The 27,070-nt window shown below is 41.5% G+C and overlaps 1 protein-coding gene across 2 annotated transcripts in view; it reads right to left on the bottom strand.

Moving 5' to 3' along the window:
- The window catches only part of LAMA3 (laminin subunit alpha 3), a gene marked incomplete at both ends in the record, with an annotated part of 236,526 nt that overhangs the window by 71,938 nt on the left and 137,518 nt on the right, over positions 1–27,070 (bottom strand). For both annotated transcript variants that reach the window (XM_084252823.1, XM_084252824.1), the window contains 6 exons: positions 52–282; positions 8,347–8,430; positions 10,496–10,594; positions 15,114–15,275; positions 17,485–17,625; positions 18,265–18,409. In XM_084252823.1, coding sequence (XP_084108949.1) covers positions 52–282; positions 8,347–8,430; positions 10,496–10,594; positions 15,114–15,275; positions 17,485–17,625; positions 18,265–18,409 — 862 coding nt within the window. The remainder of the gene's footprint in view (positions 1–51; positions 283–8,346; positions 8,431–10,495; positions 10,595–15,113; positions 15,276–17,484; positions 17,626–18,264; positions 18,410–27,070) is intronic.

The raw sequence follows: 27,070 nt of genomic DNA, 5'->3' as shown, positions 1-27,070 counted from the left end.
GTGGCCAGGACTTCCCCGGTGGGAATTTTATGCTACAGGAGGATTTCCTACCTGACATGAATCACCCATGTGGTGAGGGGGGCAGGCACACATCTCCACCATATGTGCTTGCCGCCCACTTCCTGTGGCCGATGCTTCCTCCAGCCCCACCTCGCCCAGGGTGAGCCGCTGCGTCTCTGTGAAGTAGAGGCCTCGCAGGCGCACGCCTTCCAGTCTAGACAGCACCGTCATCAACTCTTCCCTTGATACTGGGGCACCGCTGCTGGCGTGTCTGAAGTTTCCCTACACAAGAAACAGAGAGGCAAGGTCTGCTTTCGCCGAGCTCAATTCCAGGGCTTGCAAAAAAATAAACACCCCCAAGTCACAGAAAAAACATTCAAAATGCATAAGGAAACATTGAATAAAGACAGGTGAGTGTAAGATAGTGTCTTTACTTTCCAATATCAGATGGCCCATGCCATTCCCAAGAAATAAGAGAGCTAAGGGGAAAATAAAGACAGGAAAAAAAGAACAATGAAATGAAATAATATCTCCCAATGTTAATACTTTTTTTTTCAGTTCTCAGTATTTGTTTTTTTTTTTAATTTTTATTTATTCATTTATTTTTAAATTTCATCTTATATGGAGCTGGAAGGGATCATGCTAAGCGAAATAAGCCAGAAAGAAAAAGAAAAATACTGGATGGTCTCACTCATAGCAGGAATTTAGAAAACCTAAATTAAGAGACCAGGAAAAATACTAATTATAATAATGCTAATACTTATTTTAAAATGCTCTTTTGGGGCCTCCGTGGTGGCACAAGGGGTTAAGTCTCAGCACTATGAAGCTATCCACATCTACTGCAGCACGAGTTTGATCCCCAGCCAGGGAGCTACCCACATATGGCACAGCAGACTTCTCCTGTCTCTCCCGTTGCTCCCCTCAGCAGTATATTTCAGTAGTCCTGACTGTTCTGCTCCCTACTCTGTCTCTGGTGAATTCTCTCACCCCCTGGCATCTCTGGTCTGTACCCCAGGTCATAAATAAATAAATCTTAAAAAAAAGATTTACTGTAAAATGCACTTTTTTTTTTTAAAGATTTATTTATTTATTTATTTATACAAGCACTGGGTACAGTCAAAAGCACGGGAGGGTGAGAGAATTCACCAGAGCCAGAGCGGGGAGCAGAGCAGGCAGAAGGACCGAAGTACACTGCTGAGGGGAGCAGCGGGCGGCAGGAGAGGTCTGCGCGCCATGTGGGACCCTCCTCTGGTGGCCAGGGAGCAGCTGGGGATCAGCCGGGGATCGAACCGGCGCTGCAGAGGCTGCGGGCAGCTTTGCAACCCAGCGCTCAACCGCTGTGCCACGGGGAGGCCCGTAAAACGCACTTTTAAAAAAAATATTTATGCATACAAGAACTGGGGTACAGACCAGAGTTGTGGGGGGGAGGGGATTCACCAGAGACAGAGTGGGGAACAGAGCAGGCAGATTGACTGAAACACACTGCTGAGAGGAGCAGCGGGCGAGTCAGGAGAGGTCTGCTGCGCCATGTGGTTAGCTCTTTGGCGGGGGATCGAACTCGGTGCTGTGGAGGCTGCGGATAGTTTCATAGGTTGCATCTTAACCCCTTGTGCCATCAGGGAAGCCCTAAAATGCACTTTTGTTTGTGCAAACGGAATGAGAACCACGTAGTAAAGCGGCAAATGGAAACAGTCACACTGCTTAGATCACTCATTAAATGCATATGGTGGTGGCAGAAAACACAATCTTTTCTTGCACAAACACAATCACATTATGTTGTTTATTTTTGGTATGGCAAAAAAAGCATGTAACAAAAGTTACCATCTTAACCATTAACACAGTACAATGGGGTTAACTATATGCCCCCTGCTGTATGACATCTATAATTTCTATCATCTTGTGAAACAGAAACTGTCTCAATGCACTTAACTCCCAATTACTTCCCTCCACACACATACCTGCCAACCACCACTCTACTTTCTGTTTCTATGGTTTTGACTATTATAAATATCTCATGTAAATGGAATCATGAAGTATTGTCTTTTTGTGACAGGCTTACCTCACTGGGCATAATGTCTTCAAGTTTCATTCATGTGCTAACATGACAGGATTTCCTTCCCTTTTTAGGCTGAATAATATTCTTATATATGGTTCATATTTTCTTTATTCATTAATCTGTCAATAGACATTTCAGTTGCTTCCACCTCTTGCCTACTGTGAACAATGCCACAACCAACATAGGTATTTTCTTCAAGATTCTGTTTTCATTTTCTTTGGATATATTCCCAGAAGTGGGATTGCTGGATCATATGGTGATTCTATGTTCAATATTTTGAAGAACCTCAATACTGCTTTCCACAGTGGTTGCATCATTTTATAGCCCTACCAACCACATGCCTTTCTAAAAATGTCTCCACAACCTCGCCAACACTTGTAATTACTATTTTTTTTTAAATAGCAGTCATCCTAATAAGTGTGAGGTGGTATCTCATTGTGGTTTCAGCTTTTGGTTTGCATTTCTCTAATAATTAATGATGTTGATCAACTTTTTATTTTGTAAAAGTCTACACTTTAATCTTTTTATTTTGTTGCCTCTTTTAAGCTCAGTTTCTAAATCTTTAAAATTGGCATAGTAATATCAAATATCCCAGCATTAAGATATTAGGATTGAAGTAAATTAATTTATATAATTTATATAAAATTTCCAACACAGTGTCTAGAATGCAGTTAATAGTCAATAAATGGTAACGATTATTATCAATGCATAAATAAAACACATAACTTTAATTTATATTTTAGTAGCTCGAGGCATAATTTACATAAAATAATATTTCCCATTTTGAGTACCATTTTAGTAAATTTACAGAAGTGTGCAATGATTACCACAATATCATTTTAGAACATTGTCATTCCCCCCAAGGAAACTCTTGTGCCCATTTGTGTTACTAGCCCCGCTCCTGAGCAACCACCAATCTACATTCTTTCTCTATGGATTTGTTCATGCCAGATGACTTAATTTCAATAGCATATAAAACTTGGCTTCCATTCATTTCCTCCCCCACTCCTCTGTGCTATTATTGCCAAATAAATTACACATTTAGACACTGCATGCTCATCCAAATAGATCCAGAGTCATTCCTTTTATATCGTTGTCTTTTAAATCAGATAGGGGGGAAAAGAGTTACAAACAAAAGTTTTACTTAAACTTTCTTCCTATTTGCCTGTGTAGTTAACTTTATCAGTGCTTTCATCTCTGATATTGACTGAAGAGTCCTTGGTGAAAGGACACTAGACAAAGAGCAGCTGTATTTCTAAAAAAGGAAGCCTGGCTAGCAATGAATTCTCAGATTTGTTTAGAATGGATGCTTTTATTTCTCCTTCATTTTAGAAGGAGATTTTGCTGGTATTCTTTGTTGACAGTGTATTTCTTTAGCACATTGAATATGATATCCCACTGTCTTTGACTTCTGTGGTTTCTGAAGAAAAGCCAGCCATCAATCTTACTGGGCACCCCTGAATGTGATGAAGTGCTTCTCTCTTGCGACTTTCAGCATGCTCTCTTTGTCTGTCAGCATCTTTATTATGATATGTGGAATCTGTGTGGATCTCTTGTATATATCCAACTTTAAGATATTTAGATGCATGATTTTTATCAACTTTGGGAAGTTTTCAGCCATTAGATCTTCAAATCTTCTTCTTTCTCTGCTTTCCTGCTGGCACTCCCATTACACACATATTGGTACATTTGATGGCACCAACAGAGTCTGTTTTTCCTCAGACTGGAAAATCTCAATTGACCATCTTCAAGTTTGCTAATTCGTTTGCCTGTTCAAAGCTACTGATGAGCCCTTAGCCTACTCATCTTTAGCTGCCATGACAAAATACTAAAATGGGCAAATTAAACAATAGACATTTATTTTCTCACAGTTGTAGAGGCTAGAAATCCCAGATCAAGGTGCCAGCCAATTCACATCCTGGCTGGAGCTGAATTCTCTTCCTGGCTTATAAATAGTCATTTTTTCTCTCTGTCCAACTATAACCACACTGGGGGTCAGAGATTCACCATATGAGTTTGGGGGTGACACAAGTCAGTCCATAGTAGTCCTTCTAGTGAATTCTTCGTTTCAGTTATTGTACTCTTTAACACTCTAATTGGTTCTTTTTTTAATAATTTCTATTTCTTTACATTTTCTACTTGGTGACATTGTTTTCATATTTTCTTTAGTACTTTAGACATGGTATCCTTCAGTTCTTTGAAATATTTAAAAATATTGATTTAAAGGCTTTGTCTAGTAAATTCAGTGCCTGGGATCCTCAGAGAGAGTTTATATTTACTGTATCACCCCTCCCTCCCTCTACAAGGTCTATACTTTCTCGGGTTTTTTTTTTTTTTTTTTTGGTTGAAAACTAGATATTTAAAGTAATATAGTGTGGTAACTCTAGAAATTTTATTCTCCCATTCCCAGGAAAGGCTGTTGGTTGTTGTTACTGTTAGTGATTGTTTTTTCTGTGATTTTTAGGAACTAATTCTGAAGTCTGTGTTGTTTGCTATGTGTTGACACTGAGTCTGCTTAGTACTTAATGGTCAGTTAATTATTACATAGAGATTTCTTTAAATGCCTGTAACCAAAAGGGCTTTGTGTACCTTTGAGGGAAGGAAACCCCTTCAGCACTCAGTCAGACAGCTGACAACTCTGTTCTACCCTTCCTTTCCTGCTTGCACAGAGACTCAGGCCAGCCAGAGGTGCCGGCTTAGGTCTTCTCCAGTCTTTCCTGAACACATGCTACATGCTACATTTCCTTTCTACATCCCAGGATTATTTTGGAATCTTTCCAAGTCCTTGTGGATACCTTCCCCCTCCCAGCTTTATATATATTTTTCTTTTATATATTTTTTGCATCTTCTTCATTTTTTAACAATATATGTATTCTCTTCTTGGTTACAGTCCCTGTGAAATTCCCACCACCAATTCACCCATACACCATCACCTTGTGCTCTTCTCACCCCTGTTTGATCCTACTCCCTTCTTCCCCACTGCAGAATGTCTCTGGTTTATAGTTGCTTGTTGATTTTGATTTTCACTTCATTATAATAACCTTTTTTCACCAATCCCTTATTTGGATTCTCTATATTCCTCCTATAAGTGAAACCATCTGGTATTTTTCTTTTTCTTTCTGGCTTATTTCACTGAGCATGATCCCTTTCCTTCCAACTCCATCCATGTTGCTGCAAATGGCATGAGTTTATCTTTTTTGATTGCTGAGTAATATTCCATGGTGTATATGTACCACATCTTCTTGATCCAGTCATCTATTTTTGGGCATTTGGGTTGTTTCCATAGCTTACTTATTGTAAATAGTGCTGCAGTAAACATAGGGGTGCAGGTGTCCTTTTGAATTAATGTTTTTGTGTCCTTTGGGTAGATACCTGGGAGTGGAATTGCTGGATCATATGAAAGCTCCGTTTTTAGTATCTTGAGGAACCTCCAGACAACTTTCCATAGTTGTTGGACCAGTTTATATTCCCACCAGCAGTGCAGGAGAGTTCCTTTTTCTCCATATCCTCGCCAACACTTGTTGTTGCTAGTTTTTTTGACATGTGTCCCCAGCTTTATATTTTAAATCTCATGATTAGTTTATTAGTTGCCCCAATTATTATCCATTATCCCAGGCAACCATGAAGTTAAACAATTGCCTCTAACTGTTTTCAGTACTCCCAGGGAAAATGCTGTCTTTGTGGATAGCTCCACTCACGTCCAAAAAAAGATAGTCTTGAAAGTAGGGCCTTCAGGAAAAAAATCCAGATAGGTCAAAACATGACAGTTCTTAGGGAACAGACCTTTAAAGACACTCCAATCCCACTTTGCCTCCTCTGGTGGCTGGCTTTCACCTTGACTGTCAGGGCTACTGTGACATTTTAGGGAAGTGGGTGGGAACAGAGCAAGTTAAATGCCACACAAAGCTTGCTGTTCTTACCAAGGTTCAAAACATTTTTATTGCATAAATGCTTTCAAGATTGCTCAAAATCTTTGGTTTATTTCCAGAGTTCTGAAATAATTGATTCTGGCCATTTTTTGCTTGTCTTCTCATTATTTTTATGGAAGAAAGAATTTTCAGAGGTTCTTACTCCACCATTTTTGCAGGTCAAGTTTGTATCATATAAGTTGAATCTTATGACATGTGGTCTTTTGTGTCTTTTGTAGGAAAGCAAAAACCTCCCACTGCAAAATATGTCTTTTTGGCAAAAGTGTAGCAGACAGACCCGTGTCAAAGGGAGGTGCCATTTTCCTTGTCCCCACTTACATGAAGCCATCTTGCATTACAAATCCCAGTATTCCACAAACATTACCTCCTGTGAGAGGAAGCTACAGGAAACTAGGGGCAGAGCTGAGTGGCCAGGTGGACCCATACAACACAGAGGGCATTGGGCACTCTCTTGCTTTTTTCAGCTCTGACTTGCATTCAGTTACTGCTTAAAGGAGATATAGAAAGAGATGGAGGAGAGACATGCAGTGACACTTGGATGAGTTACTTGGAAGAGACATGACACGTGGATGTGAGACATTTCGGGGAGGCTGCTCCTGGTCCTTGGCACAGACAATGGCAGCTGGTATCTTGACTTCTGTCCCAATTCTGTGGAAACTGCCAAAGTCCTTTCTTGTAGTTACTTGCCAAAAGGTACCTTAGACTTGTGGCAAGTTTTTGGGCCTCAGCAGCCCACTTTGAGCTGAGTCTATTTCAGCATTTGCCCTAAAGGGGATGGGTCATTTTGGGAGTTTTATTTGGAGACAATTATTTTAAATTCTTTCCTCTCTCTCTATGCACACCAATTCTATTAAGAATTTTTCACACCGAGTCTGCTTCCTTTGCTTTTGTGCATGCAGAGGCCAGAGACCCATCTAAAGTGCACATCCCTTAACAGTTTGGGGTAACTGGGTGTCCCTAAGTCTCAGGCTAACAAAAGATTTATTTCATAGAGGGAATTGGAAGGCTAGGTGGAGGCCAAACTTTTGTGAAAGATATTTAAAAAGAAGAAGCCCTTAAAGTCCTCTCCCAACTCTCCTCTCTTTTCAGAGGAGAAGGCGGAACCTAAATCTACATCTTTATCTAATATACTTTCCTTAACTAAATTTCCCCTCCTGCCCCAATCTCCCTGTCTTAGTTATTTATGACGGTTTCTAAAGCCATGTGGGCAAGTTACTGGGTTGTGATGGGTTTCTCCCATATGTATATATGAAGTATACATGTTACTGTTAAATTTTTAATTTTTTTCCTTTTACAATCTGTCTGATATTTTCCAGCTTAGGAGATCCCAGAGGAAAATGCACCCCAACTTTTGCTTCTTTCACTCAGTATGTTTTTGAGGTTCATTCATGTTGTAGTAGGTAGCAATACTTTGTTTCATTTACTGTCAAATAGTATTCCATTGTAAGGACATACCTGTAAAGAAGTGTTAAAATATGTCTGTGAGTTCAAGTTACTTGAAAAGTATCACCTTGAGGTATTAGAAATATTAATAATACAAATAGAACCTATTTTAAAGGAGTAATTGTAATTAAGTAGATAAAATACAATGTTTTATAATTTGATGAGTTTTCCTTCATTTAGCTATGTTACTTATATTTCTTTTTGATGTTAGATGTTTTTGTGGCTTTTCTACCATTCATCCTGATAGAAATAGAAAATTAAGCCCATAACAGAATCTTTTGTTCAGGGCCCCATCCAGACCAATTGCAGTTTTAACCTTTCTCAAAAGAGTGAATTCTAAACCAGTCAATCTGAGTTTCTTAATTAGCACCAGTGAGATGATTTTCATGATAAGACTTCCTGCCTCCCCCTGAGGGGATGGCTTATCTGAAATAATCTTTTCTTTTGTTAATAATCTTGTACCACTCTCTTTCCATCTATAAATACCCTCCATTTTTCAGGAGCCTTTGCAGTATCTAGATGGGATACTGTCTGGTTCATGAGCCATTTAATAAAGCCAATTAGATCTCAAAAGTGGTGAAATTTGTTTTTTAACAATACCAACCATTTGTTGGACATTTACCAAATCCCAGACACTGAGGGAGACCTAAGGATGAAAGGAGCATTTACAAGCAACCAGGATTTATAAGACAAGGATAGTTGACAATAAAACAGGAGAGACAGTGTAAGCCATGAAGATAAAAGGACCGTGCAGATGGAGCTCTGTATAGTTAATATAATTTGCATTTAAATTTACATATGTAAATTAATTTATATAATTATTTTAAATTCATAAAATACATTTAAAAATCATGATTATTTGAAAGAGTTAAGTCATAGAAGAAGGATCACCAGGAAGCACGTATGATTTGCCTTTACCTCCACCAGCTGGACTCGCCCATGATACAGCCGGTCTGGCCGGGGACTAATCGGATCCTTGTAGATGATGGATATATGCTGCCCCTGTTGAAAGAAAAAGGTGGATGTTTTAGTGCTTTGGTGGGGATGTTTTGAAGTTTATAGTTGATCTAAGAGCAAATTTCTATGAATTCCTATTACACAAAATGCCTAACTCTGGAAAATAGTTGCAAAGTGAACAGACAAAAGGATTAGTAACATGGAAACAGAATCACAAAACCTTATGCAGTGCTTCTTCACAAATAGGAAGTGGAAAATTTCCTTGGCTGTAAGTGGCAAAAAAGATGAAAACGATTTTTTAACCATGTGTTGCAGCAAATGCATGAGATGTCGTTTCCTCTACTGCCTAAAGGGCCAGACTGGCAGCAAGAAAGTGCTATGGTGGGTGGGTGAATGAGGAGGGTTGGCAGCACCCAGCTGTGGAGCCAGGCAGCAGCAGAGCTGGCACTGCAGGAGCTTCGCTCTGCTCAGCCTCCATCCCCTCTCCCCATCACAGGGGCTCCTGACGGATTCTGGATGCAGCATGATGGGGAGGTCAGCACCCACCACCAGCAACCCCATCCCAAACACACACAAGAGCCCCAGCTTGTCTGCTGCGTACCAAGCCTGAAAAGAGTTTATTCATTAGAACCAGTGTTTCAGAGAGATTACTGTCTGTAATGACACATCACTTAAAACCTAATTTAGGAAACATGCTCCCAAGACTCTTAATTACAGTGGTTTGGAGCAAGGCAACAGGTCAGTGTGTCATGAGCCTTAATTATTTTCCATGTTTGAAGGTAAAATTAAGAGAATTTCTGGTCATCACTTCTCCATGAATTCCAACAGTTTGCATAATAAACATTGGCAGTAAAAATAGAGGCATATTAAAGGCCTGAACTTGAGATGCTCTGAAAAATAAGAAACCAAAATACAGCACTGCCATGAAAGTATTTTTAGTGCGGAGGTATTTTTCCTTAGACTGCAACTAAAATCTGTGGTGCTTCATTTTCAAAATGTTTTGCAAAGATCCCTCTGAGTTTTTAAAACAACGGTTAATGAACGTAGCCAGTAAAAACAAAATGCCACACAGCAGTGTTTGGACATAAAGACCAATGGGAACGTGAGAACTGGGGCTGTGACAAGATGTGCAAGACTTGCTAGTGTGGGTTTACAGGGAATAGGACAGGAGACCCTTCTAGAAGCTGTAACTGCCTTGATCAGTCACAGCATTAACCCAGAAATAGAGCCAAGTACAGGCTATTGCATCTCAAGTCAAAGCAGAATGTGTCATCACCTCTAGTCTCAAAGAATTTTCTAGATGAAAGTTTTGAATTGTGTGCCTGACACATAGTATGTGGATGTTCCCTGAGCCTCTTTAAAAAATCTATGTTGCTGCCCATTGTCTACACCAGGCCAAATTCCTTATCAAACCATTGAACACCGTCTTTTCTACCCTTCCAGGATAGTTGGGCACACATTGACTGACAAGTTGGACTGGTCTCTCTTGAGCATTGCCCCTGCCTCTGTTCACCTTGTCCACAGTCCCTCAAAAGGCATTTCTCCTTCTCATGCCCATGTTTAAATGTCCAGCTCAAAAAAACCATTTCAACCAAACCTTCTGAGGGGCTCTCCACTAAGTGAGGCCTCCTTTGGACCTCATCATGTACCGTGCCTTGTTTGAACTTCACATTCAATGCTTGCTTTTCAGTGTATTATAGCTATTTGTCTATTTCTCTTGTCTTCCTTCTTAGGTTACATTTTTTTTTTTTTTTTTTGAGGACAGCTATGTGACCTTACAGACAGGAAGGGCTTGAAAACATTTTTGAGACTAAACTGAAAGACAGAAACAAAAAAGTTTACCATGAAGCAACAACTTAGGAGCAGCAAGAAGAGATACAGATAAATACTTTGGGTGGGGAGAAGATAAACTACTGGGGCTGAAATGGTGGTGGGCAGAGGATTCAGAGGAGGTACTGCATGTTCTAGACATCCCTTTTACTTTCTACAACCTATTGGAAATAACTTATATCAAATCTGTTGTAGGTCTCTTATCAAAATGTCTTAAAATTGCATCAGCACCAACTGCAAAGGCTGCATCCTGCCTCTTGGCTGGTGCTCGGGTACCTACAGTGAGTTGCACGTCTGGCTCCTTTTCCAGAAGAACCATATCACCAGGTAGGCCAAAGGACTTGGTTTGGTAGGTGAGATAGCCTCCATATGAAGAAACCTAAAAGTGAATTAGTAAGATCAATAACACAGGCCAAGAGACTACGGCAACAAGAATTCATGCAAAAGGTATGTATGATCTGGAAAGACACACGATCACCTTGTTCACAGTGGTCATCCTTAGAGTGGAAGTGAAGATGGTATCTTAACTTTCTACTTCTTTTTAGTATTTAATATGTTTAACACAAACATGATTTTTACAAAACAGACACTTCTGCTTAAAAATAAAAACAGTGATCACACAGAAGCAAATAACTTTCTTTCATTCTAGATGACCACCAAACTAAAATGTTCATTTAATCCATGGCCTTTTTGAGAAATCTAGTGATGACTCCTCATTTAACACAGAGGATTGGTTCATATCTGATAAAATGAACATCTAGACACAGATTTTTTTTTTTTTTAAAAAAGGAAAGAAACCAAAACATCTCCTGAGAGTTGCTGCTAATGTTTCCCAGGCTATGACACCTTCTCCTGGTGCCTGGCTGTGTCTGACAGCTCCATCAGGTGTGTGGACTTTCTCTTACTGATGCACCGGGTGCATGCATGGTGTTGGAAGGCAGTGAAGGAGGATGGGCATGGCTTTCTGACAGTAACCTTCATTTCTGATACCTACCCACCCTCTTTAAAGCAAAAAATAAAATCAGAAGGAAGGAATGAAAGAGGCATGGAATCAGAACAACTTCATCTCAGAGGAGGTAGGCAGAACTCTCCCTGCTGGAGAATGCACATAACTTCATGAAGGAGAGAAGGAGCAGCACTTCAGGGTCCCCAATCCACTAAAGTTGTCCCCAGTATCTACAAGCTGGCAAAGCTTCCCAGAGTTATTATCTTAGAGTCTGGAAGTATTCCAAGATAGCATCTTAAATCATCTTATTGAAATAAAGTATTATCTTTTTGCTGGTCTGATGTGGTTTAATCAAGAGTTCCAGGTATTCTTTGGGGTTCCTGCTTTTAAGAGGTAGAGCTTAACTCTCCCTCCCTTGAGTCTGGGCTGGAAATAGTGACTGGTTACTTTTTTTTTTTTTAAGATTTATTTATTTATGCATACAAGAACTGGAGTACAGGCCAGAGGTGCAGGGGGTGAGAGGATTCACCAGAGACAGAGTGGGGAGCAGAACAGGCAGACTGACTGAAATACACTGCTGAGGGGAGCAGTGGGCGAGACAGGACAGGCCTGCTGTGCCATGTGGGTAGCTCCCTGGCCAGCCAGGGATCGAACTTGTGCTGTAGAGGCTATGGTGCTGCACTTAACCCCTTGCGCCACCAAGGAGGCCCATAACTGGCTTCTAAAGAATAAAATATGGCAGAAATGATGGTATGTCATTTCTGAAATTAGACTATGAAAAGATGCAGCTTCTGTCTGGTATCTATCTAGCTGCTAGCTATCATAAACATATTGTAAAATTTTCTGTGGACCTACCCCTGGTCTAGTAGGTAAGAGAGCAAAGCCATCTTCACAGGCACCAGGCTATATACAGGAAGCTGCAGCCTGCAGGTAAAGTAAATCTTTTCAGGGCCTCCCTGGTGGTGCAGGTGGTTGAGCACAGCACTGTGAAGCTGTCTGCAGCCTCTGCAGTGCTGGTTTGATCCCCACCAGTCTTGCCTGCTGCTCCCCTCCGCAGTGTATTTCATCAGTCTGCCTGTTCTGTTCCCGGCTCTGTCTCTGGTGAATCCTCTCACCCTCCCACGCATCTGGCCTGGACCCCAGCTCTTATATAACTAAATTAAATCTTTAAAAAAAGTAAAGCCAATCTTTTCAGATGAAAAAGATTTAGTGATGGGTGTGTTGCCATTGCCTTTCTCTAGCATCAGCATATTTTTAGGTCAGGACAACTTAGAATTAGGGGCCCTTCCTATCAAGAACAATTACACTTTAATAACAATGACTCACTATTCCTACCTATATCAACTATATTCAAATTCATGTTTATTGGAACACAGATTTACTCTCTGTGTAAATCAGAGTAAATCTGCCATATGCTTACCAGGTTCAAATCGTCATTTTGATTATCTAATAATAATTATTACTATCTAATAAACTCTTCATGTAACTACTCTTGAGATTTTATTTTCAGTAAACACTATCTCCATCTCTGTCTTTTTCTATATCAGCTGATTTGGGGGAAGTCAGCTGCCACCTCATGAGGAGAGCTCAGCCTAAGGAGTGCTTCATATGGTGAGGCCAGAAAGGAACAGAGACCTGTTGACAACCCCATGGGTGAGCTTGGAAGAGGGTTCTCCAGTCCCAGATGACCACAGTGTTGTCTAACATGGTGACAGCAGCCTCACGAGAAACTCTGGGTCAACTACTCCTGGATTCTTGATTCACATAAACTATATAAGATAATAATTGTTTGTTGCTTTAAGCTGTTACCACATGGAGGTGAAGAGGAGTATTAAGTGAGAGAGAAGTGAGATTATATTGTTAGGGGCCAGAGAGGTGGACTAGAAGGTACATGCATAGCTTAGGAACCTGCATGTACACATATTGTTTGACTTGTGGCCTGTTCGCTCTGAGTTAACTTTGCAGTCTATGAGGTGCCTAGAAGAGTGATGGACACCATTTCTGTCAGACTAAGCCATCCCAGAAGGAGTGAAGTGTTGTAAATCCAGATGCCAGTGAAGGGGGAACTGCCAGGTAGATGGGGCACCATAAAACTCCCAGAAGGTGTTAAAGGCCTGCAGTGAAGGCTGTTCACTGATAATTTACTGTCTTTGTTTTAACTCACTATAAAATAACCTTTCAGAGATGAAGTGCTAGAAGGGTTTTCTTTGGAGCATGATGCTCAAAGTTCTCAGATTAGCTTGCTGATCTAATTAAAGTGCATATTAAAGATTTAATCTCTTGCTTTATCTTTTGGTTTTGATAATTGCAGTAGGCAGAAAGAATCCAGTATTTTCTGGCAACAATATGAGAGAAGCAGCATTTCCCACACTCAACGGTCAAAACCCATAGTCCTTCAGGCAGAAGACAGAATTAAAAGACCTGAGGCCAACAAGGCCCTAATACTGATACATTCAAAAGGTAAGAAAGTACCATTACTTGAGCTGGGACTTCTGAAATCTTCCTGTTATTGTGATTTATAAGAAATATATATATATATATATATTTGATTACTCAGATGAGCAAGGTTTATTTCTCCTATATTTGATCTTCATCGATCTCACAGCTCCCAGAACTTGGAATTTCCTGAGCCTTTAGGCAGGGAGAGCATCTTTTGTCATGATATTTGGTGTTTTGTCCTCTGTTCCTGAGAAAGTTTCAGAGCCATAAAAGTTAAGTGGGTGCCTTATTATTTATAATGCCTTTATATTTGGAAAACACATAGAAGTAGGAGCCAGTTGCTAGGAAACCAATTTCTTGGGAGAGAGACACACTAGAGATGAATTTCAGTACCAATGGCCAGTGTCCTGATAAATCATGTATAAGTAATGAAAAAGCCCAAAAAGGAGTGGCTTCAGAGAGCTTCCTATTTGAAGAACAGAGCACTGCCACATGCCACCCCAAGCTCCAGGAATACAGATGCTACTTTTTTCCAGGATGTCACCCTAGATTTCTGTATCTGGCTATTGATTCATATCCTTTATTATTCTTTGTAATAAATTGGCAATCTAGTGAGTAAATGGGTTTCCTGAGATCTACAAATTAATTGAAACTGAGGAGGGTACTGATTGATGGATTCATCAGAAGTACAGGCGCTGATCTGGGCTTTCTGTGGGTACCTGAAGTCTGAGGAGGGGGTTCTGGGAATCTCCAAGCTAGCCAGTTGGTCAGAAGCACAGGCAGTTACCTGGCTGACATCTGAAGTGGAAGGTGGACAGCCTGTTGGTGTCTGAGAACTGCTAGTAGGTGTGGGGAAGCCTCACACACCCCCTGGAATTAGATCCAGGAACCAAAACCACACCACACCTTCTCAAGAGCTCTGCCCTATGCACATGTCACCTGAACATGTCTCTCCAGGAGATCCACCCTTGGCCAGTTGGCCAAGTACACTTGGCCACATTCTGGCATAATTGATGCAGCCAAAGAATTTAGGTTGCAAAGGAGAGCATCTAGTTTGTTAGCTCACTAAGGAGTGTCTAACTGAACACATGTGATTCTGCTAAAGACAGCCAAACTTCCTCTAGACACTGTGCTTCTCTTAATAAGCCTGTGACTCACTTCTCAGCTTTTGTTTTCCTGACAAGGAGGCTTTCTTCTGCTTTAAAGCAAAGAATTCTCAACACTGGCATTTAAAAGCATACATGTCCCATTTGCAATAGATATTATTTAACTGGTTATTTCCCTGGAGAAATTCTTAGTCATTAAGTAAAATCATGAAAAACACTGTGAACTAATGGGGTGGGGGACGTGAGGCTCTAGTCAGCCCCTTCCAGGGAGGCCTCGTCTCTTCCCAATTTGTAGTTAACCTAATCTCAATTTATGTCACTTGAGCTTCCTGATACTTATGCCCAGTCAACAACACTCATGCAGAGATGGAGGAGGCCCACGAAGGCTCAGGACAGGACATCCTTACCTTATCCCCCAGGTAGGAGGGAGGTGCCACCCAGGACACGCTGTGAACTGTTGAAGGCAGTTCTTGGAGGTCTGCAACCATGCTGTTGCTGTCTGGGTTGAATGACACAGGGATTTGCACTCCATCTGCTGTCTCCAGGTGCCAGCCCATCATATCCACAAACTAGAACACAAAAGCAAGGGAGGAAAACGCACAGGGCATCTTGGGTGATTGCTGAGTTACGCAGAATAGAAAGCTCCTGACTTTGAAGGCTTCCTGAATGTGTCGCCCTTTGAGTTTTCCCTTGGAGTCCCAAGACAGAGCCCTCTGTCCTTCAACTAGAAGTTCTTGGAGAGCAGTGACTCTTTGTATTGCTGCAATATCTTGGTTCCTGACTCTGAGTAGGTATCCAATAAATGTCTAAATAATTTTAATGGTGAGCTCCTTATAGAGAAAATATGACATAGAAGACAGGGTCTTGCTATCATTACTTTTCTCTAAATGGAGCATCATAATTACGTATTTCCCTGAATCGCAAAGGAAGCCAGGAATTAAGTTATGAAGCGGAAGAAAAATAAGGAATTGACATGGCATGCCTCCGGGCTCCTCTGGAGGTAAGGAAAGGAAACTTCAGAGTGGATTTACAAACTAATTTTTCTCCCAATTATAAGCCTGTAATCCTTTTAGGGGACAGGCAATAAAACATATAAAATAAAATTTCTCATTGGGCATAACACATTACTCACCAAGAGAAAGCAAGAGGCAGGCTACTGGTTCATGGAATAATGATGGAAACAAAAGCTTTATGGAATTAATTTTAAAAGTGACCAAAGAAAAGAACAAAATAAGCGAGAAAGACAGTAAAAGAGAAAGAAGAACAAAAGAGAAGGAAGCACAGCAAACACCATCTATTTACTGAGTGTTCACTGAGCATCTGCTAAGCCTCAGCTCCTGCTCCTGGCACTGAGAATGCATCACAGACCTTCTATGCTGGTGCTGTTACCAGGTTTTGGGCTTCCTCTGTTCTGGACTATGACCATAAAAGAATTCAAAGCCACATGTAGGCAAAGCAGTGCAAAGTTTATTTAGCAACAGTACACCCAGGAAGAGGTCTGAGTGGGCAGAGTTCATGGAAGAACAACTTTGAGGAATGTGGGGGATTCCTGGATTAAATGGGGCATAAGGGGATGGCTCATTCCATCCCTTTCTGGGGTTTTAACAGTGTAATCTAAAAAGGGGAGGTTCCATGTTTCCTGCCCCAACTAATGAAGGGTGGAGCTGAGCAGCTAAAGGAACTGAAAAGAACTTGAGAGAGAAAACTTGGAAAGGGCACATGGGACAGAGACATGAAAAAGAAGCCCCGCTTGCTTCTTGGCCTTGGTCTTACACCAGAGACTTGAAGGACATGGAAAGAGACACTTGGGAGAGACCGTGTGTGAGAGACCTGTAGGGAGGCTGACAATGGCAGCCTTTATCCTGACTTGTATGAGCCAGTCCTGTTTGTCTGGGCATTTATCCACAAGGGGATGGATAACTTAGGGTGTTTTATCAGGACTATCCTTTTTTCTCTCTATTACACACTAATTCTATTAACATTCTTTTCTACTGAAGGTCTTAGGCACTAAGAGTATAACTTGTCTTTATGTAAGCAGATGGCAGAATCCATTTAGAGCATGCAAAGTTTGGGCATCTTGGGGTGCCACTCAGTCTGTCTGCTAACAGGGTCTACTAGCAGCTGCTCCCAGGGTATTGATTTATTAGTTTGAGCAGGAGTTTCTAAGTCACCCTCTTCTATTGTGCTCCCTCTCAGGATGTAGTTTTATCAGCCCCGGGAGCAAGTTGGGGAGGGGGGTCTGACTCGCCCCTCTGGGTCTTCTTGCTTTCCTCAAGCTTCACTGGCCTGGCTGTAGGTTGGGGTTGGGGGCTGCCTTCTCCCCTCTGGGCACTTCTTGGCTCTGCCTGGACTTGATCAAATCTGTCAAGTCTGGGGTCTTCCTGGGGTCTCAGATAGAGCTGGCTATTTAATTTTCTTTAGGCATCGCCCTCCCTGGTCTAACAGGGATAGGGGAAGACAAGCTACACACTAGAACTGAATGTACAATGTCAGGGAGTGAGAACAGCTGTGGGGTACACAGAGCAGGGGAGGCATATCGCCAGTGAGCAGGGAGCTGTTTTGGAGTGAGTGGCAAAGGAGATACCCTCTGGCCTTGAGATACAGAACAGACCCAACAACCCCTGGAGTCAGTGTGAGGACTGCTGTAGAGAGAAAAATGGTATTAACATTTCAACAAAATAATCTATAGAACATTCCACAAGCCTTCATATTTCCTGCCAATTCATTTCTTCTTTTAGAAGTACTAAATAAAAATAAAAATATGAATTCCTCACATACCTTAGTTCTTCTTTTATGTGTACTGTGACAACGATTATTTACTCCAAAACAAAAGCAGCTGGTACAGCCTTTGGGATTTGCTGGGTTCAAATAGAATGATCCTTCTCGACATACATTGCATTCTGCTCCTTTCACATTTTCCTATAGAAGTAAAATACACAGCAAGAATCATGTCTGCTAAAGATTTCCCGATGGCAATTATCTCTTTGCACAAATTTAATACTGACCCACATAAGAAATTCAATACATAATTGCTAAGCTTTAACACCACATATAAATGGAGGAGAGAATTTCCTGGATTTTATAAGATACTCCTTAGCACCTTGAAAGTAGAGAAATCCTCCAAAGCAGTCACAGTTTGAGGGGACGAATCCTACCACTTACTATTACCTCAGATGATCACTGGGACCTGGGAGTTCTCAAATCACCTGGCAGAACCCCTTGGAGAAGAGATTACTAACCTGCAGCTCATTGGGCCAGAAATAGGCTTCAGGGAAACCCATGGGCCTCTTGAGATTGTAGACAAAGTTTGTGTCTATCTTTCTGGAAGGGGTCTGTACCTGTCATCAAATTCTCAAGATCTGTGGCCTCTCAGAGGACAAAATGAAGAAGAGAAGTCTCCCTTCTATTTCTGTCCAATGAGGTAATGACTGTGAAACACTACCTCATTATGGCAATTATGGGTCTGTCCTGTTTCCCATATATTTGGATACGTTGACTCAACGTGAAGAACATCACTGAGGGTGGCTGACGTGCCTGACGTTGCACTGTCTGTCTCACCTTGCAGAGGCAAGCTCCAGTCCCTGGGTCACAGACTCCTGGCTTGGTGCCGTCTCTGTTGCAGCGGCAGGCAATACACTCAGGGAAGCGGTAAAACCCAGGAGCACACCGGTCACACCGCCGCCCTGTGATTCTGGGCTTGCATCTGCAGCCCAAACAAAGGAAGCAAAAGTTCTCATTGTCTTTCTGCACACAATTGTAAAGTCTGCATATGTGGCAGCTGTACAAAGGGAGTTCAGCGGACACAGTGCAGGTCCATGGGGGCTCACAGACCAGGGCAGAATAGAGAGAAGCAGGTCAAGACCACCCTGGACAGTGCATGCCCCTACCCAGACTCCACGCTAGGCTCTGGGGGCACAAAGAGACACAGTCCCAGGTCTAAAGAGTTCCCACAGATAAGTGGTGAGAGGGAGATGTGAACAAGACGCATTAGAGGTCTAACTGGGAACAGAGGGTCAGAGGAACAGCAAATGACTCCATTTCCCTGGTAGAGGGAGAGGAAGGGATGCCTGAGCTGAGCCAAAAAGTTGAGGGTCGGGCCTCCCCAGTGGCACAGCAGTTGAGCGCTGGGTTGCAAAGCTGCCCGCAGCCTCTGCAGCGCCGGTTCGATCCCCGGCCTCTGGGCGAGGGTCCCACATGGCGCGCAGACCTCTCCTGCCACCCGCTGCTCCCCTCAGCAGTGTACTTCGTCAGTCTGCCTGCTCTGCTCTCCCCTCTGGCTCTGGTGAACTCTGTCACCCTCCCACGCTTCTGACTGTACCCAGTGCTTGTATAAATAAATAAATAAATCTTTCAAAAAAAAAAAGTTGAGGGTCACAGGCAGGAGCACAGGTAGGTATTCAGACAGAAGGAACAGTTGAGGGGGAGGGCACCCGTGTACAGGGAACACCAGCGTGGTGCTACAGTAGCAGGAGTGTGAGCAGGGAGTGCTGAGGCAGGAGTCTGAGCCAAGAGGTAGGTGGGAGCCAACTAATGGGGACAGAAGTGCTAGATGCTGTGACACTGTCTGCAGGAGTGGAGACTCTGGCCGAGCCCTGGACACACTGGTGATGTGCTGATCACATAACAATGTTAGGTGCTCTAACTCTACTTTTCCAAGGCTTCGTTTTCTCATCTGTGGGATAGGGAGAACAGTAACTGCTGCCTAACAGCATTGCCATGGAGATGGCCCAGGCACCCCAGGCACGTGGCAAGCTCTCAAAGAAGAGGTCGTCATCTTGAAAAACTTTTCAAGGGGACAGAGAGAGACTGGATGTGAGCGGAGAACTGAGTGGAAGGAGCAAGTCAATTCACAGTAGGCTGTTGAGCCAGGAGATGAGACTTGGGGATGGAGAGGAGGGGTGGCTCCACAGCTATGTTGGGGTGAGGTTGCTAGGACTTGCAATATTCTGAATGAGGGGTAGGAAAGCAGAAGGCAAGAAGACTATCAGTTTCCTTCTCAGGTGATGGTGAGGATGGGAGGTGTGAATGAAGGAGGAGGAGAGCAGAGAGGGAATGGGGGTGTGTGGAGTCTGGCAGGGACAGCATATGAGAAAACTCTGGGGGGGACATATCAGCAGGTGCATGCACTGGAAACACAAGTGTAAACGAGAAAATACAGAAAAGGCTGACAAGTGAGAAGAACAGCAGGGGATGAAGAAGACTGAGGCATCCAACACCCAAGGGGCTAGAGGGAAGAGGTCATGTCTGAAGTCTGGTGGGACCCACCCACTGACCCTTCTTTGTGGTTCTCAAAAAAGCATTAGGAAGTGTGCTTGTTATTGGCCTCTAGGGAGTTCAGTCTGATAAGAAATACTTCCTTAACTTGCTACCAGTTTTAAATTATCACCTATCTCCTAACACCTTTTAAAATATCTTACCCCAGTGACCTAGAAAAGATAAATATAACTTTATGTCCCAGTAAGTTTGCCTTTGGCAAAAACCTGCTTAAAACCAGAGTAAGCATTTTGTGCTGGATTAGGAAGACCAATGCATGGCCTGGTGGCCTAGGTTTGAACCCCTACTGTACTGTGTACTAGGTGAGGAACCTTGAGCAAATTAATGTCTTTATAGCTGTAGTCATGTAGGTGGGAAATGAGATGTTTTGTTTGGAGTGATTACTTGGGTGGTATAGGCAAGGGGCGAGGGACCCCTCTGGGGAGCTACATAAGCCATGGGCCATCTTCTTAGAGAAGTACTTACCACCCACTTACATTACATTCTCTCTTTCTCTTTCTCTCTCTCTCACACACACACACAACCATGCTACCACTACCACCATACACAACCCATCACACAGGCTCACTCTTAACACACACAACATTGCATTCTTGGGCCCAGGTTAAAATCACCTGCTTTCTTCTTGTAAATCTCAAATCTCAATGCAATCAGACAGTCTAGCAAAAAACAACTGCTGGAAGATGATTCCCTGTTTCTGGAGGAAGCAGAAAGTGTGGAGCATAGAACTCTGGCAGGCTAGAGGTGGGAAAGCAGAGAGCATAGGCAACACAGACCCAAATAAAACTGTCAGAAAGGGGAAGCTCAGCTCAGAAGCAGCACTTGGACATGACCAGACTTAGGTGGCCTCTGGTCCTGTCACCTGGCAGTGAGGAAAGGACCATGCTGGACTTGGACCATGCTGCTGTTGTGACAAAGCCAATCAGGCAGCTTGTCATCTGAGGTCTATCACGTTTCTTTCTGCAGATCTTCAGGGCTTCTGGTCGAAGGGTGCATTAATTGAACGTTGTTGCCAAATGAGCAACTTACACACTGCATTGGCAGACAGTTGAAAGTGACCTTTCTGAGCACATTTTCTGGACCAGGGCCTTGGAGGTGGGGACAGCAAACAGCCTGTGTTTTATGTTTTTCACTTCATTGGAAAATAAAGGAATGAAGTGTATTTTGCAGGGAGGGCAGTGTTAGACGTTCTTGTTGAGACAAGAAAAGATACAGGCAAGATCATTACCTGTCTGCCTGTTATTTCAGAATGATATGACATGGTGTGGTAGCAAGAAGAGGAGGGCTGACCACATCAGTAATTTAAGACAAAGGTTGGGAGCCTCACTCAGCACATACGGCGCAACCAAGAACATAGAACTGGATGAGAAAAAGCAAAAAAAGTGGAGCTGTAATCAAAACTGTGGCCCTCAAACTGAGCTCTCAGGACCCAAGAGGACTGACAGGAAAGGGTTAACCAAAGCATGGAGAATATAATGTCTGGTTTGCTGAGTGATGTAATGCTTAGAGCATTAGCTATATGGATCCTGTGCAAAAATCTAGCAACCAAAGGAGTTTTTGGTGGTGCCATGACAACAGGGATAAAAAGGAAACTTCCCTTTCAAAAGTCTAAGTAGCTTCTAAAAATCACCTAAGGTTAGGCTGACCTTGGCACATTTATCCAGGGAGATGCTCTGTTACCCAAGGAGCTACGCTGACTGCAAAGGCAAGAAGTTTCCTGTAGATGATGCCTGAGGTGACGAATAGCAGCACCAGGGACACAGGTCAAGCGAGGTCATCTCTAAGGCAACGGGCTTGTGGCCAAGTGTTATGTAACAACATTTGCGCGTGTGTGAGTGCTCACCATATTTCACAGAGAGCCAGAAAACCAGAGGTTAGGGTGAACTCTACCCTGCTTGTTAAATACTGTGAGTCCTTTCATTCATATGCATATTAAAGTCCCATTTTAATCTAGAATGCAAAGTCCACCTCATCCATTTATTCATTCAATAATTACTGACTGTTCAATATATGCATCCCTCTATTAGGGGACACAAGAGGTGGGGGACAAAATGGAATGAGCCAGCGATGAACTTGGCACATTTTCAGTAAGGACATAGGAGAGAGATGTAGAAAGTTAGGTGATCATGTGAGACATAGGGTGGCCGAGCATTCCACTTGATGTAGGCATTTGTAGAATTTGTATCTCTAAGGATATGTACAGTTTGGGGGTAAAAGGAAATGGAGGAGGAGAACTGATAACTGGAAAATATGCAAAAAGTGTTATGAGAAAGTGAAAAAGACTAGAAGTGGAATTGCTGGGTCATATGGCAGATCCATTTTTATACAAAAACACTAATTCAAAATGAAACCTGAGCTCCTGTGTTTACTGCAGTACAATTTGCAATAGCCAAGTTATGGAAACAAACTTAGTGCCCAAAATCAAATGAGTGGGTCAGAAATATATGGTACATATACATAATGGACTACTCAGCATTCACAAAAAGATAAGTTTATGTCATTTGTAGCAACATGGATGGAGCTGGAAGAGAGTATGCTAAGTGAAATAAGTCAGAAGGAGAAAGAGTGGTGGGACATGGCTACACTGAGGGGAGGGAACCTATACTGTCAAAACACTAACAAGGATGTAAAACAATGGTATTCAATATCTAAAAAAAGAGAAAGAGAAAGAAAAGAAAGAAAGAAAGAAAGAAAGAAAGAAAGAAAGAAAGAAAGAAAGAAAGAAAGAAAGAAAGAAAGAAAGAAAGAAAGAAAGAAAGAAAGAAAGAAAGAGAACAAACCAAGCAGAGAAGAGAACTGAAAAATGCTTCGGTTAGAGCAGGTACCCTCCTCCTTCATTACCATGGAAAGTTGATCTTTATCCTGTCAGACAATGGGAAGCTAAGAAAGGTTCTTGCATAGAGTGATGTGATGGAAGTAGTGCTTAGCAGAACCATCTGCCCCACACCTGTCTGCACTCCACATGCGCTCACCAAGCTGCATGTCATTATTGGTTAGTAGAGGTTCCCCCACCAGACCAGACTGTGACCTCTTGTTACAGGCATTTGTGTGCCTTCTGCGCAGGCTACAGTCCCCAAACTGGAGTGGTGTAAGATACTGCAGCTTGGGTGATAAAACATATTGATATATGCCAAAGTAGAATTTAAGGCAAAAAATTTCATAAGGAACAGAGTAAAATGTCTCATGCTGGTTAAAAATAGAACACATAACATGCAAGATAAAATCATAAGCACATATGCACTTATCAATATTGCTCCAAGTTTTTTAGGTTAATAGTTCTGTGTATTAGTGAAATGGGGAAACTGAGTTTGAAAACCCAGTGTATTTAGCATATTCCTCTTGAACTAAGGGGTCGAAATGAATGAATGAATGAATGAATGTGTAAACCATCAAAGTAAGGGCAATTAGAGGACCATAAATATCATTCAATGAAGTGGATTCAATTCATGTGTATTTAATTAATCCACAGGAAGTGGGTAAAGGACTTAATCAGGTGGCAGCAGGTTGCAAAGAGCCAGTGAAAGGCGAGCCAGTGAAAGGCAGTGAAAGGCAGTGAAAGGCATATACCTTTCCAGAAGCTGACACTTGACTGTAGGAGAAAAGCATTGATTCTAAGGATGCTACTGCAATGTCAGGCTTTGGGAACTAGGAGGATTTTTTTTTTTTAATTCAAAGAAAAAGATGGCTTGAGTGCAAGAAAATGGAATGGGTTTTAGCCACGGGACTGGAGTTGTAAGAACATGTTATCTGACTTTTCCTTAAACGTGAGAAGGACGTGAAACCAAGGAGTTTAAGGGACTTGTCTAAGGTCACTTAAGTAAAGCCTTGAGACAAAGTTGGGATAAATTAGCCATCAAGGATCAAGACTGGAGTTCTGGGTCTGGGAATCATCAGCAGTGAATGTGATTGAAATCAGAACAGGTGGGAATTCCAGAGGACAAAATATAGCAGTAGGAAGGTAGACAGGCAGTACATTTCACAAAAAAATAGTAACAGCTAATATTTATTGGGGGTTAGTGTGTGTCAGGGACTGTTCTGAGGGATTTTGCATGGGATATTTAATCCTATAAAGAATTTTAAGAGGTAGGTATCTCCAATATCTCCATTTTACAGATGAATAAATAAGGCACAGAGAGAAGTAATGTGCTGAGGCCACCTAGATAGTGAGAAGCAGTGACAGGACACAAACTTCTGCAAACTCACATCACATGTCCTCTCATGTGGGAGCAGGTGGAGGAGACTGAGCCAGTGAAATGGTTAGTAACAGAACATTCAGAGATGGAAGTGAGATGCTGGTGTCACAGAAGACAAAGAAGACAGAGGGAATCTGGATGAGATCTCTAGGCTTCATCCAGGTAGAAAGAGCCCTATTCATCCTGCTGGCTGTGACCTACCACCTACATGTGGCCTGAGATTTAGCATTCCTGTGTTTCTATAACAAGCATCAAAGGAATTGCTTCTCCAAGTTGTTAGGGCTCCTGGATTTATGTCTCATTGTTCTAGGAATGCCAAGTCTGACCATTTCTGGTCATTTATTTCTCCGTCTTACAAAAATTTAGTAAATCTGTGATTATTGGCTGAGATAGAGGTCACTCAAAAACACCTTTCCTCGATAAACACCTGGGATTACATCAAACTGAAAAGCTTCTGCACAGCAAAAGAGACATTAACCAAAACAGAGAGACACCCCACTGATTGGGAAAAAAATCTTTGTACCCTAGTCAACTGATAAGGCACTGATCACAAAGATATACAAAGAACTCACATGACTCAACAACAACAAAAAATAAACAATCCAGTCAAGAAATGGGCAGAAGAACTTAAAAGACATTTCTCCAAAGAGGAAATACAAATGGCCAACAGGCATATTAAAAAATGTTCAACATCCCTTATCATCAGGGAAATGCAAATTAAAACCACATTGAGATACCACCGTACACCAGCAAGAATGGCACATATCAAAAAAAACAAGCAACAACAAATGTTGGCAAGGATGCGGTGAAAAAGGAACACTCCTACGTTGCTGGTGGGAGTGCAAACTGGTCCAACCACTATGGAAAGCTGTCTGGAGGTTCCTCAGTCTACTAAATACCATATGACCCGTCAATTCCACTCCTAGGGATCTACCCAAAGGACACAAAAACATTGATTCAAAAGAACACCTGTACCCGTATGTTTATTGCAGCACTATTTACAATAGGTAAAACCTGGAAACAACCAAAATGCCCAAAAATAGATGACTGGATCAAGAAGATATATATACACAATGGAATATTATTCAGCAATCAAAAAAGATAAACTCATGCCATTCAAGCAACGTGGATGGAACTAGAAGGAATTATGCTCAGTGAAATAAACCAGAAGGAAAAAGAAAAATATCAGATGGTTTCACTTAGAGCAGAAATATAGGAGAAACAAATAAGACTCAGTGTAAAAAAATAATAACAGTACAAAACACAACAAAGCAAATTATAAATCAGAGACATCCTGCAGGGAAGGAGGAGGGAGAGGGATCAGAGGGAGGAGCACAGGGGACTGAGGTGATGGTGCACGGGTGCACTGGTGAAGGAAACTCTATGGGGACTACACCTGAGGGGGTGGGGGGAAGCAAATATTGTTTAAAAATGAACAATGATGCAAAAAAAATTAATATTAAAAAAACACCTTTCTTCTTGATACTGCTCTTCTGAAAAGGCACATCTGTATGTATATGTGACTTCATTGATCTTCAAGTGCAGTGACAGCTCCTTTAATCAACTTTAAGAGTTTGAAAGGGGTTAACATCATGATAGTGTTTAAAAGTAGTGATTCCCTTCTTCCTTGAATGTATCACTGATTGATAAAAATCTCTAAAGCTATTCTAGCTTGTTTGCTGAAAGAAACTACTACATCTTCCATTATTAAAAGTAGCTGCAAATGTGATTTTTCCGTGCTATTAAACCAATTAAATTACTGTTTTGCATTGTTATAAAAATTGAAATTTTGATTAAGATATACAGTTGGCTGAACTAAAGGACATTTGAGAAGTACATTATTTCACCAAATACAATTTTGTAGCATTTTCTGTGATAAAATCAGAAACTGAAAAAGAATTAGAATCATCATTTTAATCTAGATAAGAAGTTTGAGATGATTTTTTAACCAAATTTCATTTTATACATTAAAAAATTAAAAAGGGCAGAATGACTTGCCCAGAGTCTCCTATTTAGCTTGTAACAAAGGTGAGTGAAGAACTCAGATCAATGGCTCCAACGTAATTTATTCCCAATTTTCTCTAAGATTATAATATCGGTTTTAATTAAATAAGGGTTGAGTATTGTGGATTGTCAGACTTATTTTTGTAGTTCATTTAAGGTAGAGTAATATGACAGTTTGACTTTCAGTTTCTTTTAACAGTATAAGGAAACAAAATAATAAAATTAGAAAATTCCACTTTTCAAACTTTGTGAATAGTAACAATTTGTACAAGAAGGAAGTCTGTCATAGAGTTGAGAAGCATGTGTTTTCTTCTTATTGGAAACTCCAGGTATTACTGATTATTTTACACATGAACTTTAGGTTCCTCTAAACACTCTTCATTTTCAGTAGGATATTTTCTGGGGAAATAAAGCATTCTTTCAACTTCTATTTTCTAAAGAAATAATCCTTTTAGGCAAGAAAAGTTTTTTCTGCATTTACACTGAAATTAGCATGGAGAATTGTGCAATTTATAGTCATGTAATAAACTGAAAGCCTTTCTTATATGACCTGCCAAGAGTCCTTCCTTGACAAGCCTGATCACGGATAGACACATCATCCCATTAGGTTATAAAGTCTCATCCACAATGTCAAGGTAAACAATTTAACCTCATGTCTTAAGTGTGAATCAGGTCAGTGAGGGCCCATTCCTGTTGATGCTCTCGGGTTTGGGCAAAACTGTACAACACATCCTGATCTTGAGTTCGGTGTTTTTCTTTTTTCTTTTTAAAGATTTATTTATTTATACATACAAAAACTGAGGTACAGGCCAGATGTGTGGGAGGGTGAGAAGATTCACCAGAGACAGAGCGGGGAACAGAACAGGCAGACTGACAAAATACACTGCTGAGGG

Source organism: Talpa europaea, assembly GCF_964194135.1.
Source record: "Talpa europaea genome assembly, chromosome: 13".
Classification (NCBI taxonomy): Eukaryota; Metazoa; Chordata; class Mammalia; order Eulipotyphla; family Talpidae; genus Talpa; species Talpa europaea.
This window is presented reverse-complemented; position numbering and strand designations above follow the sequence as displayed.